This window comes from Zonotrichia leucophrys, chromosome Z, assembly GCF_028769735.1.
Source record: "Zonotrichia leucophrys gambelii isolate GWCS_2022_RI chromosome Z, RI_Zleu_2.0, whole genome shotgun sequence".
In the NCBI taxonomy this organism is placed as follows: domain Eukaryota; kingdom Metazoa; phylum Chordata; class Aves; order Passeriformes; family Passerellidae; genus Zonotrichia; species Zonotrichia leucophrys.
Genome location: NC_088200.1, coordinates 8,539,779 through 8,555,485, shown reverse-complemented (window position 1 = coordinate 8,555,485; position 15,707 = coordinate 8,539,779). Strand labels below are relative to the sequence as shown.

The following is a 15,707-nucleotide window of genomic DNA, read 5'->3' as shown; positions in this document are numbered from 1 at the left end:
AGGGTGAGGAATAAAGTGTGCATCTGGATGGGAAAGAGTTGGCTGTACACCCTTGATCAACAAGGAGAAGTCCACAGGCTGTGGGATGCCCAGCTCCAGACATCCTTCTGCCCCAGAGCCCATCCAGGTGTGGGAAAACAGGTCAGCTTGCCACAGAGAAGCAGAAAGCAGCTTCCTACCCTTCCTACACAGCTAAAACTTGTGCAAATGACTGCCACACATCCCACCAAACCCTTTGGGAGCAAACCTGGGAGAGGCAGCCAGTGATGCAGGGCAGGGATCGGCAGCTGACGCAGCGAAGCTGGCAGCAGCACCAGCCTGCTGATATTTCTCCAACCCCCTTCCCAGCTCTCTGCCAGGCCCAAACTCCTCTAGCAGCACATCATCTGGGCTGGGCTCTTACTCATCTGCTGCCATGCACAAGCAGGCGTCAGGGGACGTATCACTGCACGAATTCAAGGAAGAAACAAGCAGCATTAACTGGTAGCATGTGTGCATGGAGACCCCTCAAACTCTTTTTCCCCTTGCTCCCATCTGCTCTGCTCTGGGCCACTAAATCCAATTCAGCAGTGCTCGGAGCTTGTACCAAAGCTGCGACACATTTGTCAGATCCCTGACTAGACCCATGGCTAATTTTACAACGCTAATTTATCTCACCATATTATATCGCTTTCATTTCATCCCCCCAGGATCCCATTACTGCCAGTGTACCTTGTAGCCAGCATGTAACAGTAATTGGTATTATTAGCGACGTATCCTGCTCGAGCTGCTCTATTTGCAGAGCTGCAAGGAGTCCCGTGGGTGGGCTGATCCACCTCGAGGATGGGGAGGGAAGGAGTCCTTGTTCCATGCTGCTCCACAGATGCCACCAAGGAGCAACGCCAAGGGCAGGGTTTTGCTGCTGCAGAGCACCTCTGCACGCCCAGACCTCAGCCCACTGACCATTGTGGCTCCATCAGGTGTTGCCCACCCCTGGGATCCTTAGTCTTGACCTTTTAACTCCAGGGCAAACAATCAAGCGTGCACATAGGGAGCATTTCTGTCCTTGCTTGTGGCTCAAAGGATAAAGGACTCTGCTTATCCAGGGTTAAAGGGGCTGCAAAACAATTCTGGGAAGCATGATGCAGGGGTAGAGGGCAGGGAAGGGGCACCGGGAAAATTCATTATTCATGCTATTCTGGTCAAAAGTTTCTCCTCTTCAGTGTAGGCGACTGCTTTCTAGGATCAACATAATTAAAGCCATGCAGTTTTAGCTAAGTGAGAGGCTGCAATAGTCAAACGGTGACAATTCCCACTTAAGACGTCCTTGTCTGGCATTTAGAGACTTGTTAAATTTTAATTCATCATTTTCCTTTCCCAGGCACAACACCACCAAGCACCAGGCTTCCCCAGCACAGCTCTGCAGGGTTTGCATCCCCAGGTGGGGCAGCTCCATCTCCAGGCTCCTTCCCTTCTCCACCATGGCTCAAAGAACATGATCCCAAAGCCCTCCTCAAACAGCAGTGTGTTACCACAGCCCCATACTGAGAACCCATGTAGCAGGCCTCAGAGGTGGGGCAGCCTCTAGCCCATGGCTGCTGGTGGTGATGGTCTCCTAAGGGGATGCTTTCCTTTCCAAGCAAAGCCCATCCATCTCATCCCTGATGCTGCAGCTTGCCAGGGCAGGAAAGCAAAAACAAACCACCCAGTAGATCTGAGAGCTTAAAGCTGTGCTTGTCTGCAGGAGGTGGCACCTCACCTTCCGCCACACAGCTGGGCTGGGTGACACTTACCTGCTCCAGTGGTTCAGCCACAGCACGGGACCTCTGCCACTGTGGTTGGACTGTGCACCTCTGAGCTGTCCAAGGGCTTTCAAGTGGGAGAGCTCTTTTTGTAGAAGTTGTCCATGGGCAGACCATAACATGGGATTTTCCAGGCTGTTCATCCATACTTGCCCCTCCACATGCTAAATAACCACTCTCAGCATCTGCCCTCTTTGCACAGCAGCTAAAAGGTTGCTCACACAACAGAGCGAGGAGCAGCCTTTTGCCACACTTTAATAAACACCACCATCCTCACCAGAAGACACATGTCCTGCACTCCCACAAGGCACACCAACTCAGGACAAGCTGGGTGAGCAAGGTTTTTAACCCACCTCTTACCTCTCCACCAGTCCAGAGTCCTTGGGGCGTCCCCAACTTCTCATAAACGTCTGGGCGATTCTCCTGGCTGCTCGTCCGACCCTCGCTTCTCAGATCTGGGATTTTCTTCAACAAAACAGAAGAGACAACCTGTCAGGTCACCAGGTGAAACTCTGCCATTGCTTCAGGTTCAGCAAAGAACCAAGGAGGGGGGCATCTGTTTCCCAGCCCTGACAGCTGGGGGTAACCGGTGCAAACATGAACATGGTTAGAATGAGAGCCCTCCCACAAGAGCGTCACAGTCCAGCCCCAAAGTACGTATTTGCTTAATTATTTCGATTCAGAGACATGAAATGGGAGAGGGGAAAAAAGACCCCTGCAGCGTGGGGCATCTCTGATCTTCTTTAAAGACAGACAGCAATGCTCCCCAGACAGAGCAGCACAGCAGCACCACACTGCCAGCCCAGCACTGAGCCATTCGCCCATGAGGTCTTGTGCTGCCTGAGCCCTAATCCTGAAAAGCCTCACACACGTGTTAGACAGTGCAGGGAGAGGCCAGTCCCACTGAACCCTGGGGTGTGGAGAGGAAAACATGCCTGTACGGCTTTGCAGCACAGACACCAAGGACTGGAAATGGGAGGAGGACTTTCTGTGCTAGGTCTGACATGCTGTGTGGTGAGATGGAGTCAGAGGCACTGGTGTAACCAGCGGTGCCCTCCCTTAGAGCAGGAAATATGCTTCTTGTGTTAGACAAACAAATTATCAGTCAAGATCTGTGCTCATTATCCAGCTCTTGTGGCTGAGATTGTGTTGCTCCCCCTACTTCTTTTTAAATGGTTTGAAGAGAAAAAAAAAAAAAAAAAAAAAAAACAAATCTTGTGGCTCTGCATTATTAAAAATGAAAAATAGGAGCCAAAACCCACTGGCAAGAGAAAAGTCTGGGACTCACTCCTGCAGAGATTCTTTCCCAAGGGTGACAGTGACTCCAAGCTTGGAACACCACAGGCTTTAATTAGCACCCAACCCTCAGCTGATGAGCTTTGCCAGAGTTCCTCGCAGGATCTCATGCAAAGCCTGGACAAGCCAATGGGAAGATGCTGCAGAAACCCAAACTACAAACCCCCCTCCACCTCCTGCCTGCCTACAAAACCTAAATAAATAAATGACCACCCCCTGAAACTACACTGGGCGCCTGATGGCGAAACCCTCATTTGCAAAGTGCTTGGAAATAATTACAAAATTTTCCCAGAGTTTACAAGGAGGGGAGCTGACTGTTTGTCATGCCGGCAGCTACGGTGTGCCGCAATTTATCACACTTGTCAGGTGTCAGCCACCAAGAAATTTAACTCCAGCTGCCCCAAGCTCAGCACCCACAATGCCCCATCATTCAAAACCTGCTCTGCCAGGCGCCCCAGAGCTGAGGAATGACTGGCAAGTAGGGGAGGGGGCTGCTCCCCACCAAGCCTCCTCTCTGCAATGCAAATGTAACTCTTTGGTTATTCTGTGGAAGCAGTTTTGGTTGGGAGTGTTGGGTTTTTTCCCTACCCACAGATGAAGCGGAACAGGAGAGATGAGGCTCATTTATCATTACCTGCCAGAGACCCTCCTAGGCTCTAATTCCAGCTTGGCAGGGACCTGAGGAGAGAGACTGCGCTTAGCAGTGAGTACCCTCAGGGAGACAGTGCATTATTGTGGGTGCAAAGTGCAAAATCCCATTGCCTTTTCTGAGAGACATCTCTGGAACCTGTGGAAAGGACTGACACTCTCTGCCACCTCTGTGCCCTGCAGTGAGCCATATGAGCCAGCCCAGTCACAGATCCAGCAGCCCAGCTCTCCACATGGAAATCAAGGCATGACTTGCTTTTGTAAGGGCGTCAAATTGAGGTCAAACTGGATTTTGGAGGAACTCAAAATGTCCAAAAGAGGTCACCAGCTGAAGGACCTGACTTGGGGCATGAGTTACTGCTGAGCCAGAGGGAAGATCTGTGAGCTGTGCTTCCCCATAATAATGGGACAGCCTTGGTCACAGCTCAGGTGGGCTCACATAAGGAGCAAATATCATTAGCCACACAGCAGGGACAAATCCTGGGTGAGGTCTCTGCAGGAGGGCTTGCATCAGTGCTGAGCTCACCCTGCATCACCAAGACATCAGCAATGCCATGGTCATGGCACATCATCAGCATGACACCTGTTTTATAGGGCTGCCTCACTGAAATTCTCCTGCTTTGGCCATTTCTGTAGCAACAAGCTGGCTTAAGAGAAACCTGCCTGCAAAAGCACTAACTTTTTAAACAGGTCCTTGCAAAATTGCTTCCTTGCTGGAGGAAGCCCAGCACTCATAGCATGCTGCATGTCCCACATGATGCATCCGCATGGCACAGCGAGGGCTCATGGATAACTCAACCACTTGCTTAATGGAAAAAAAAAATTAAAACTCCAAACACACATCATTTGCCAAAAATCTTTCTGTCCAGCACAAGCTGGTCAGGGATCCACAAATTTTACTTGCACCAGCAGAAGGGGCCCAGCATTTCCCAGCAGCGAGGCACAGGTTTTGCAGGGCAGCTCCTGCTGCGGGGACAGCCCCGCACATCGTGTGTGTGACACAGCCGCACAGCCCGCGATTCACAGCCTCGCCACTTGGCGCGGGGAAGGCGGATTCCTGTGCCGTCAGCAACGAGCAGAACCCTGATGCCTGGCTCAAAACCTTCCCAAAAACTGTCAGGCTCAGACTCACAGCATAAAGATACTGGAATTCCTTCAGCACAAATGCAAGAATTTTTCTGCTTCTTTTTTTTTTTTTTTTATTTTTAACTGTGGATAAACTAATGCCTCCCCCCCCACCCCCACTCTGTTCTGAGAGCAGCTTAAAACTCTCTTTGCTAAAATTTTCCAAAAAAAATTCAGCCGGAGGCAGAGACATGTGAAGTTTCAGTCCAAATGGTTAAAGGCTGGCGTAGTTTCAAGCAACTGAAGACAGGGGCTTATAATCAGAAGTGTCAGGCAGCCTTAATTATATTATTTCCTGAAGGAAATAGTTTTCCCTGCTGAAGTCCAGGAGTTATTAAAAAAAGTTGACCTCACTGGAACCAATCAAGATGGAGACAAGAAGCCTGTGATGGATTCTTAAGGCAGGCGTGTTCATGCATCTGTATTTTTATGGGTCCAGGATTTTAGGACAGGTATTCCCAGACAAGCCTGGCTTTGCAGCAGCTGAGGGCCAGGACCCAGGATGCAGAGCCCCCTCCCATCCATCCTCATGGGTGCCCTGGGCAGGGGCACGTGGGAGCCCAATGCATGCAGGGAGGGTGCTTGCCTGTGCCCAGATCGATTGCCTCGCCAAGGCGAGCGAGGAAAAACAGCCGGATGCTTTGTAGCTGTCAGGAGCACACAGGCTTTTTGTCCGTGTCTTCCTCTGTGCCCATAAATAAAAGTGACAGCAACTTTATTTAGGACTTCTTCCAGTTAAGAGGGGATGGAAGAAAAGTGAAAAATTAAATCGTAGCTCAGCCGAGGCAGAGAGGGAAGGTCCTGGAGGCACAGCTCAGGCTCTGCCACTGCTTCAGCAGCCTGGGGTGGTAGCAGCCCTCACTCTCCAAAATCAGCACCTCCTCATCACTATCAGTGCACCTCTCTTCCCTGCCCTTCCAGGCACAGAAATCCCAATCCCAATCCCACGCTGCAGCTTCTGCCTTCTGCTGCCCATCCACTCCCCAGGGCATGCTGAGAGGTTCAAGCATCTGGAGTGAGTTGAGGTGGATTAACCATCTCTCGTTACGTCCTAAAAGAGACTGAAGCAACCCCCAAATAACCCAGAGTCACCTCTTCCCTGCTCGTGGGCAAAGGTTGTACTTGTAGCACCAACAGCTGCCCTAAAAGGCAGCTCAGCCCTGTGCAGCTCACCAGCATGGCTGAGCAGGGAGTGCAGCATCTCCATCAGGATCTACTACCACAGAAAGTCCTGTCTGTTTGGCTATCACCTCCAAGGAGTATTTTGCAACTGAGGAAACATCCCTTTTCTATAAAAAGCATGAGAAGAGACTCAAAGAGCAGGAGAGGAGGAAAGCCTCCTGTGAAAGAGGGCTGAGCACCCTGCAGACTCAGCCCTGGCAATGCCCCAGCATGAGGGAGCACAGCCAGGGTTTGAGCATCCCAGTCTGTCTCCTCCAGCTCCCTGCAGCCTCTCCCAGCAGCACAGCACCTCGTGTCTCACAACGGTATTGCAACCCACTGAAAACACAAGCTTTGTTTCAACCTTCATCCTGCGTGCAGCAGTGCTGAGCCAGAGCTATGCCACAAGCCAAAATCCAGTTCCAGAGGGACTGTATGATTGTACCAGTTCCCAGGTGCTTAGGGCCTTGACAGCAGCTCGTCTGGAGTTGTGCCCGCACTTGCACACAAACACAAAAACTCAGGGCAGGTGTGTAGCAAAAGAACCCCCTCCCATCCCAGGGAAGAGCTCACCCCTTGCAGAAAGGTTTAGGGTCGAAGTTGTGTGCAGGTCCCGTGGGAGAGAGGCTGCCAGTGACCTCATGGGTTTCTTCCACTGCTGCCCTCTCCGCTGCCATGAGTCAGAGATTAATGACAGGCCATTTGTCAGCACCGGTGGCATCATTGCCAATCTCATTTCTGAGCAGACATCTGACCTTGCTTGCCTCCCCGAGACCCATGTTACCGCATGGCTCCAGCAGCCTCCTGACAGCTCCCAGGGGAAGCAACACAAGGCAGGGGACGGGGCTGTGACAGCTTGATCCTGAGTCAGGATGCACAGACAAACAGCTCAGGATGAGCAGAGAGTGTTTGTCAGCTTGCCCCACTGCCCTACCCTCCTCCCAGCTGGCACCCAAGAAAGGGCCTCTCTTACCAAGCACTGGGCTAGGTTATGGAGAAAGGAGATCTGTCCCCAAAGATGGGGGCATAGGCAAAGCAAGCCTTGCCTTAAACTCTGGAAGAGGAAAGAGCGTGTGGGGGGCATACTATCTTTTCCCCAAGCCTGCAGTATCTGTGTGTCTGGCCACACCACCCAGCCAGCTGAAGGGATCTGTGTGCAGTTCCTGCTGTGGCAACCAGACCTTCTCCACAGCCAGCTGTGACCCAGACTGAATCTCAACCCAGATCTCACTCAATGAGGAGACTAGGTAAAATCCAGACATAGATCCATCCTGCATCCCTGAGCAGGGCTTGTACCCAAGTCCTGAGGCGGAGATGGCCTATCCCACAGGGTCCAGCACTCCTCTGCCCCCAGCCAGGCCGTGTGGCCACTGCACAAGTCCACTGTGTGACTATCACTTGGTCACCACACACAGTTCTGGTCCTCACACAGAGGTAACAGAGGCACATGGGAAGGGGAACAAAGCATCTTCTGCATCATGGCATTCCAAGCACACCAAGGATTTTCAGCCTGGGAGGAAGGAGGAGGCAGGGCTTGCTTAGCTACAAGACCTTGGGCTAGGCACACTGTATTGGCCAAAACATATTGTCCACACTGTTCCCTATTAAACAACAGAAAACAAATTATTTCCAGAGGAACAGAGAACATTCGAGAACAGGTCTTCTGACAAGTGCTGGTCCTGATGCAAGCTTTGCCTCCACGCAACCCTCAGCCTTAGACAGCCAGATGCATCCCCACCAGGAGGGATGAGACAACCACCAACACAGCTCCTCCTCTGTGCCAAGTCAAGCCAGTCCCAGCTCTCATGCTTCTCAGAAGGAGAACAAATTAAAATGATGTGGGACTGGGAAAAGACCCACTTGGTTAAGAAGAAGAAATCAGTGCCATTAAACGTCATTAGAATAATATGCCCAGAAAGCTTCATAAAAGGAGATACCATATGATTGAATGCTCTCCAGACCCTCATTTTACACAGACCCAAAACATCAGCCCAGAGCCTCTTTTAACAGCCAACTCTCACAACAATCAGGTTTTAGGTATTGTTTCGTGATGTGTTGTTTTTTTTTCCTGAGGAGCTTTTGGGTCTGCAATTGAAACTACAATTCCTTTAGTTCCTGGAGGGGGGGAGAAAATAAAAATCATTTTTCATTAAGCTGAAACAAATGGCATTTTTGCTTGTCAAAAATATTTGACACAACTCTGACAGGCTCGACCAGACATATAAATAAAAGATTTAAATCCTTCTGCTTCAGAGCTTAAGAAAAACCTGCTGTGAGTCCAGTGCTAGTACAAACTCTCTCCTACAGGTCACACTCCCTGGGGGTTGTAGGCTGGTGTGGCTGGTACCTGCCCTCTATCCCTGCCCACCCTGGCACTGATGCTGGAATAGAGGGCAGATACCAGCCACACCAGTCTTTTCAGGCCAGTAAAACCCCACCAGCCTGTGTTATCCCTCTGCTCTCTCGGAGGCAGGATCAACATCCCTGGGCTCAAGCCGGCACACAGCTGGCTCCAGCAGCAGGGAGGTGAGCAGCATCGATCCCTTCCCTCTCCTGCCACCATCTGTATCTGATGGCAGCATCGACCCAGCAGCACTGGATGCTGTATTTCCTCGGCCACCTGGGCTGTGCAGCAGCCGCCTTCCCCATCCGTCGTGTCAGCGAGGCGGCCGCAGACGCCGTGACAAGACGCAGAGCGGTGTCGGAGCCCATTTCTAAATCCTTCTATCCTATTCAAGCCAGGGAGGCTTATGCGTATGGATTTGTACTGTTTGCCCCAATATTTAGCTACTGAGCTGACTAATCTGTGTGCAAGAAAAACCACGGTGGCTCAGAGGCTGAGCAATCTACATCATTCATCATTTAGATTAGCTATTGTCTTAATCCTCTTTAAACTACTGTATAATACATAAGGGAATGGATGTCCTATATGCTCAGGATATGCAAGAAAAACCCAGGCTGAAGCTCAGAAACTTGGACAGAAGTGAGAATGACAAATCCTATCAAGCCACAGAAGGAAAAGGAAACTTGTTGAAACCCCTGACAGATGGTTTAACTTCTTTGTGCTCTCTCCACCCCACCAGCCTTTAATTATTTCCTAGACAGCTTCCCAATTACTTCCCAGCTTCCTAAACCTCTTCTGTCCTCTCCCTTCATCCAGCCCGATGAGGAGCTGTGGGGCCCAACCTGCAGCAGCCCTTGCCATGTGGACTTGCTGCTTCCCCTAGGATTTGCAGCCCTCTGCCCTGGGAGCTGGGACATCCCACTCCAGCCTCAGCTGGGGCTGTGCTGCTCTCAGAAAGGCAAAGGCCCTGCCCAGCCCAGTGCCAGGCTTTGGGCCCTGCCTGGCAAACAGGCAGGCTCAGGTCAAGGATTAAAGCCTTGCTTGGCTATCCAGGATCATGCCACACATTGCTGCAGTGCCCGGCTAGAGGATGAACAGAACCAGGTTTCTTTATGGCAACAGTGAAGAGTTCAGGGCAGAGGGAGGGACAGCAACAAGGCAGTGGCAAACAAGGCTTTAGTTCACTGCCTGCCGGAGCTGAGGGAACTAATAAACAGACAGATGAGCTAAATTGTCTTCTGAACCTCTGTATCAGTATTCACATTACAGAGCCTGCTTCCAGCAATTCCAGCGTATTAATAATAAATGCTACATAATTACAGCAGACTTGCTTTGTCCTCTCTTTCTGTTTACTGTCAATGTCTCTTTAACCCTTTGCAGCCCACAGCTGGCTCTCCACTGGCACCAGACCCTCCACTGATGGCACAGCTTTGGCATCACTGATGGGTGTCTCCCCCAGCTCTCTCCTGGGCTGGGCAGGGTGCAAGTGGAGGTGAAGGAAAGCTCAAGTGCTGATACCACTCAGTAGGGATCACTTTTTACCTGTCAAAGCCCTGACAATCTTGCTGCAGGGCACGAAAAAGGTGTATTTGAGGCCTCAGGAGCACCCCCAGGCTGGGATGAGCTGGGGACTGTGCAAACAGTGTCTCCAACACACAGAGGTGTAACAAGTCACCCAGAGCCTCTTAACAGCAAAGAGGTTTATGGCCTCTCCTGGTTTTGATCCCCTGCAGACTTGCAGCTGGATCTGTCCTCCCCACACACATGATTTTGGGGTATCTGATGGCCCTTGGGCTGTCAGTGATGACAACCACCCGGGGTGCAAACACACACTGCTGGGAGCTGGAGGTGGGCTCTGGAGCAATCCCTGAAGGACATATTCCTGGGGAAACAGAGGAGATGACCACACAGATGCCAAGTCTGGCACCCAGGCAGGGAAGAGCAAAGGTTTTGCATAATCAAATTCGAACCAAACACCTCCTGTGTTTGAGCAGTGGCCACATTCCCCATCCTCAGCAGCACCACAGCCCCACACAGCTGCTCTTCCCAAGTCTCCTTCCTCACAGGCAGGCTGTGCCAAAATGCCTGCCCTGTCTCATCATTCCATGAGCTGATCCAAATGAGAGTTAAAGACCCTCTGGCACTTTTCCCCCAAATTTTCAAAGTATTTAATCCAATGTAGCTGCAAACTGAACTCTGGAGCCTGCTTTCCTTCCCACAGGACTCTTGCTAAGTATTTCTTCCTCAGCTGGAAGCAAAAAGCCCCAAAACTCTGTAAAAAGGCTCACATTAACAGTGCAATAGCGGTTTTTATCTGAGCACAGGTTTAATTTGCACCTTTCAGGCTAGCTGTCTCTTTTCCAGCCTTGCAGGGAGGCTGCCATGGCTCCTAACACAGCTTCAATAAGAGAACAAATACCTCAAATGGGATTTCTGGAAGAAACCAGCATGCAAAACGAAGTATGCCTGCCTTCCAGTGCAAATTAACTCAGCTTCTGACCCGACTGCAGACCTTTCCAGACAGGAGACCCACTGGACAGTGAATGAATGCCAAACAACTCAGATGCAAATCTCTCCCTGCACAGAGAGCCTCAAATGCTAAGGGAACACTTGGCTCAAACAGCTGGGCACTGAAAAGCCTTGGAATGGAAAAACACAAACAACTTAAACCCAGTTACATCACTCACACAAGGAAGGCTAGGCTGGAGTGACAGAAGAACATCTATCCCTCAGACATCCTGTCTCCCACTCCACCTGGGACATGCAGAGCATCCCCCAGTGCTGACATCCTGCCATCATTTTCCAGCAGTTCCCATAGCTGCACACATCCTCTCTGCATTTTCTGTGCCATCTCTCCTCTGCCAGGTGAAGCACAGAAATTATTTTTTTTCTCCCTGTACACAGACACTTTTTTTGATTTCTCAATCAAAATGATTGATTATTCCTGATCATTCAGGAATAATCACTAAAGAAAAAGGAAGACAGCACTTCTGTCCTAAAATGAGTACAGGCTCCAAAAAAAGTGGGAGGGACAGATGGGAGCAAGACACAAAGGCAGGAGTCCTCTGTGCCACTTACATGGAGCATGCATGCCAGAGAAGGATGGAGCAGAATGGGGATTGGGAAGGAACGGCATCATTGTTATATCCAGCTCTTTCTTGTAGGACAGTACCAGGAAGACTACTTGGAGAGAAACATATTACACTGTTAAAGCTAGCAGATCTCCCCAGGGCACAAGGAAGGGCAAGTTCATTCTGCTGGGAGGCCCTGGGTTGATTATATCTCTGTTGTCTCTTCACTCACTGCCACTTTTGGCAAGCAGCTCCAATTTCTACACAGCAGGGACCTTTGCAGAGGGCACCCTGCAGGCTGGAGTCCCCTCACACCGCCACAGGATGGGACAGCCAGCAAAGCAACCATCCATATGGACAGGAAGGGAAACCCACAAAGAGCTGCAAGGAAGATGGCATATGTCAGGCTCAGAAAGGCAGATCCCGAGCTGGACTGGGGCACAGGCAGCCTGTGCTGCTGGAGGAGCTCCCACTCGCAGGGGGAAGGGATGGATGGCCCTGCCAGCCCCTCGCAGCACCCGCCAGACACACGGGCAGCCCCCAGCACTGCTGAGCTGGCTGCCACTGAAGGACTGCAAGGGTGGAAGTGCCTGGACTGAGCCCTGTTCAGGGATCAACATTCACCCCAGGGTTATCAGCCAGCACTCATAGATGCAAATACAGAAAAGCATTGGTGTTCTGAGGTCTCAGACTCATCTCCAGGACAGCCTGCATCCCAATCTGTAGGAGCGTCAGGGAGTAGGACAGGATGGTCGGGACAGACCAGAGATCTCTGCAGCCAGGTCTGAACTTGCAGTTTATTGCAGAGGGCCTGGGTGCAGGGCCCTGCTGAGAGCTGCCAGCCACAGCTCAGAGCAGCCTGAGAGAAAAAGATTAAGAGAGTAAAAGGGGTAAGACAGCAAGAGCGTAAGAGGAGTAAAAAGGGCAAGAGAGTGAGGTTCTTGCTACAATATAATAAATCTTCTGTGTTGAATATTCTAATTCTCACTAACTAATGTAGTACAATATACAAATCCTATAGCATTTACATACAGCTTATAAGAATCATTACATTACCATACTGTGTTGCATTTTAAACCCTAAAAACTCTTCTTTGGACCCCTTCTGCCAAGCTGGCAGGGTCTGCTCTGACCCTTGGACCTGTCTGTAAGCAGAGGGTGTTGTTTCATCAAAAGGGGATTACCTTCAGCCAGCCACACCATTGTTTTCCAGTTGTTCAGTAACTAAGGGATCTCAAAGCTTGCTTTCATTTCAATCTTGCTTATAGTTCCTATATTTTCAAAATTTTTTGCCAGACAGTCATATTTATAAGGCTTTCCTGTTTCATCTTCCCCAACATCAATCCCCTGCCAGGGCTGTTTCCCTGGTCCCTAACAACACCCATGTCCAAACCCACCCCCCAAATTTTCAGGAAGCTCCTTGGCAGTTGATGACAGCATGTTGCAGGCTGGGTGACCTTCCTGTATCAGCCCCCTCTGAAAGCCATTTAGAAAAGAGACAGCAAGTTATTAATTACAAATTAAGCTGCTAATTGATACCAAGCTCTGTTAGCTCTAGGGGAAACAGAGGCAGAGCTGTGCCCCTCACATCATGGTTCACTGACTGCAAGTGCAATATGAGGGGCCTGAGCTGCCCAAGAGAGCTGCTGAGGGCACAGTCACACCACCTCCAGCTTGAGCTGCTTGCCTCAGCCCAGAGATCCCTTATGCTGCACTCCCTGCATCCCTGACCTGCCTCCAAGCACTGTGACCACCAAAGGTTTGAACATCCTCTCCCAGATGAGAGTCAGACCCCAGACCACCATCCACAAGCACCAGTAATTGCCCCCATCAGACTTTTTCTATCACACAGCACAGGAGTGACAGCCCCAAGGCTCGCCCCAAATAAAGATTTCCTCTCTTAGAGGGGATGAGTAGTTTTCCTGTCACCACAGCCCAGCAGCAATTCAAGGTCTGCACAAAAAGCCCCAGGTTTTTCTGGTCCTGTGTGGACTTCTGCATCTTGCAGAGAATAAGGAGATGAAGCCATGCAAGAAACAGCCCATGCCAGGCAGGAAGGATCACCCCATCTGAAATCCTAGGTCTTATCCCTCCTGCCAAAAGTTCCTCAGCTCTGCCTTCTGAAAAGCTAAGGACACAGTGCAGAATTACCTCCTCTCTTAATAGGTAACAGGTAATAAGTAATAAAATAATAATATTAGTAAATAATGAATAAGAGGCAGTAAAGTTCTAAAGTATTTCACCCCTTTGCTCCAGTTTTGAAACACATGGGACATTCTCTTGCAAGAGAAGCTCAGTAATTGCCCACTTTGGACAGACCTGCCTTATCCAGGGGCTCTGCTGGAGCAGTTCTGCTGGGTTTGGCACTCGAGCAGCTGATGCCAAGGGTTCCATCCATCCACTCTTGCACTGCCCTTCTCCTCTGGCAGCTCAATTAAGCCTAACGAATTACATCCAGCACAAGTCATGAGCAAACACAGGAAGACTTGGCGGCTGCAGTGCTGTGCAAGCAGAAGGTGAATAAATAAAATTGACTCAAGTTGATAGAAGATGCCAGTTCAGTGGTAGAGAATCTGTAGTGAAGCATCTGTTTGGGTGACTTTGGCTCAAAAGGGAGCAAAACAAAAATGACACAAAAAGCAAGGTCTACCTTTAAAAGGGAACAGCTCCAGAGAAGTTTTATACTATTTCAACACTTAAGTTTTAGACTTAAGAAAAAAAAAAAAAAAGGAGTATTTGTAGTTACCAGAATGGATTTAGGATCTGAGCTATAGAATATTGCAGCCTGACTCAGATCTCAACTCAATGCTATACAGAGGGCACAGGATCGGGCGTCTCAGGTACAGAGGCTCTGCAGGTCAGGGCTGAGCATCTCAAAGATGGGACTTTTGCCCATCTCCTACTCCTGTTGCAGTGTTTGACATAGGGACATGATAATTCTCAATCCCTGACTGGCTGACCCCAAACTGGGCTGTGGTGTGTGCCCTGCCCCTTGGTGCTTACAAAGACCCCTCCATCTCCTGCCTCTCCCTACCCATCAAGGAGTTTGAGATTGTCATGATGCCCCTCAACATCCTGCTTCACCTTCTCTCCCCGGGCTGCACAGATCCACTGCTCCCACCATCTCCAACATCATTCTTCTCCACAAACCCTCTGAGCTCCCCTGCCCAAAACCACCCCAAGGAGTTTTGACATCTCATTTCCCCAGGAGATGGTGGTGGGGAAATCTACAAACCAAGACAAACTGCACAGCTTCCTAACAGATAAGAAACCCCTCCCGAACCTAGTTGTATCCAGTTGTAAACAACTGCCACAGTTTTCCCTTCAAAAAGCAAAGAGCCCTGCTCCATGGTGGCACAAACAGTCGCTGTTTCAAGACAGTTTTCCCTCCTCCCCTCCCCTTCCCTTCCCCGTTCAATTTGAAGTCAATTACAGGAAGGTTAATGGGGCAGAGAGGATGCCAGTTGGCTGGGTAATGATGTCAAAGCACCTGGCATTGCCTGGGCAACAGCTAGGCAGCGGGGATGCAAATGAAGGCACAGGATTGCACTTGGTCCCTCAAAACGAGCTGATGCAATTGAGCGTATCAGCATTAATGAACATGGAAATAACGAGAGAGCACCCAGAGAAACAAGACACTGATGGGGGTGGGGGCTGTGCCCACAGCAGGGAGATGTGGTGACGGGCACCATGTTCCAGCTGTCAATGGGAGCAGCTTCCACAGTGCTGACATTCTCCCAAGGCCTCACCCAGACGTGCTTTCCGTGGTTTAACACTCCAGCTCTGCACGCCCAAGACCAAATTGTGTTGGTCTGCTGAAAGCTCCCCTCGTGTAGCTCCTGGCTCCTCTCCAGACAGTCTGTGACATGAACAGCAAGAGGGGAGAGCGTGTGCGTCAAGAGGCCACATCTCAGAATGACCTGATAAACACGGGGCCAAGGCAGCAAAGACCCAGGGGCAAGAGGTGCGCAGGAGCAGAGGGGTTTGAGGGCATTTCAGTGCAAAGAGCAGTGACCTGCCCAGTGGGACGGCTGTTCCAGCAGTGCACACCAGATTCTCCAAAGCTTGCAGTCCCCACATCATCTGCAGCTCATATTTTGAAGTTTTCAGGCAGAGGAATAGGAGCCTCTATATGGGGTGTTGTCTGCCAGTACAGCACTTGGCACAGTGCGCTTCCATGCACCAGGACTACAGAGCAGCACATCAGAGTGCTGCAAAACCCCAGACACCAGCAGAAAGCCCTTTCCAGCTTTGTTCCACCATCCAGCTGCTGCATCTACTC

General features: G+C 50.4%; 1 protein-coding gene across 1 annotated transcript in view; it reads right to left on the bottom strand.

The window, feature by feature from the left end:
• CNTFR (ciliary neurotrophic factor receptor) overlaps positions 1-15,707 on the bottom strand; it is a 191,117-nt gene that overhangs the window by 135,650 nt on the left and 39,760 nt on the right. The window contains exon 2 of the mRNA XM_064735981.1: positions 2,142-2,246. Within this exon, the coding sequence (XP_064592051.1) occupies positions 2,142-2,246 (105 nt within the window). The remainder of the gene's footprint in view (positions 1-2,141; positions 2,247-15,707) is intronic.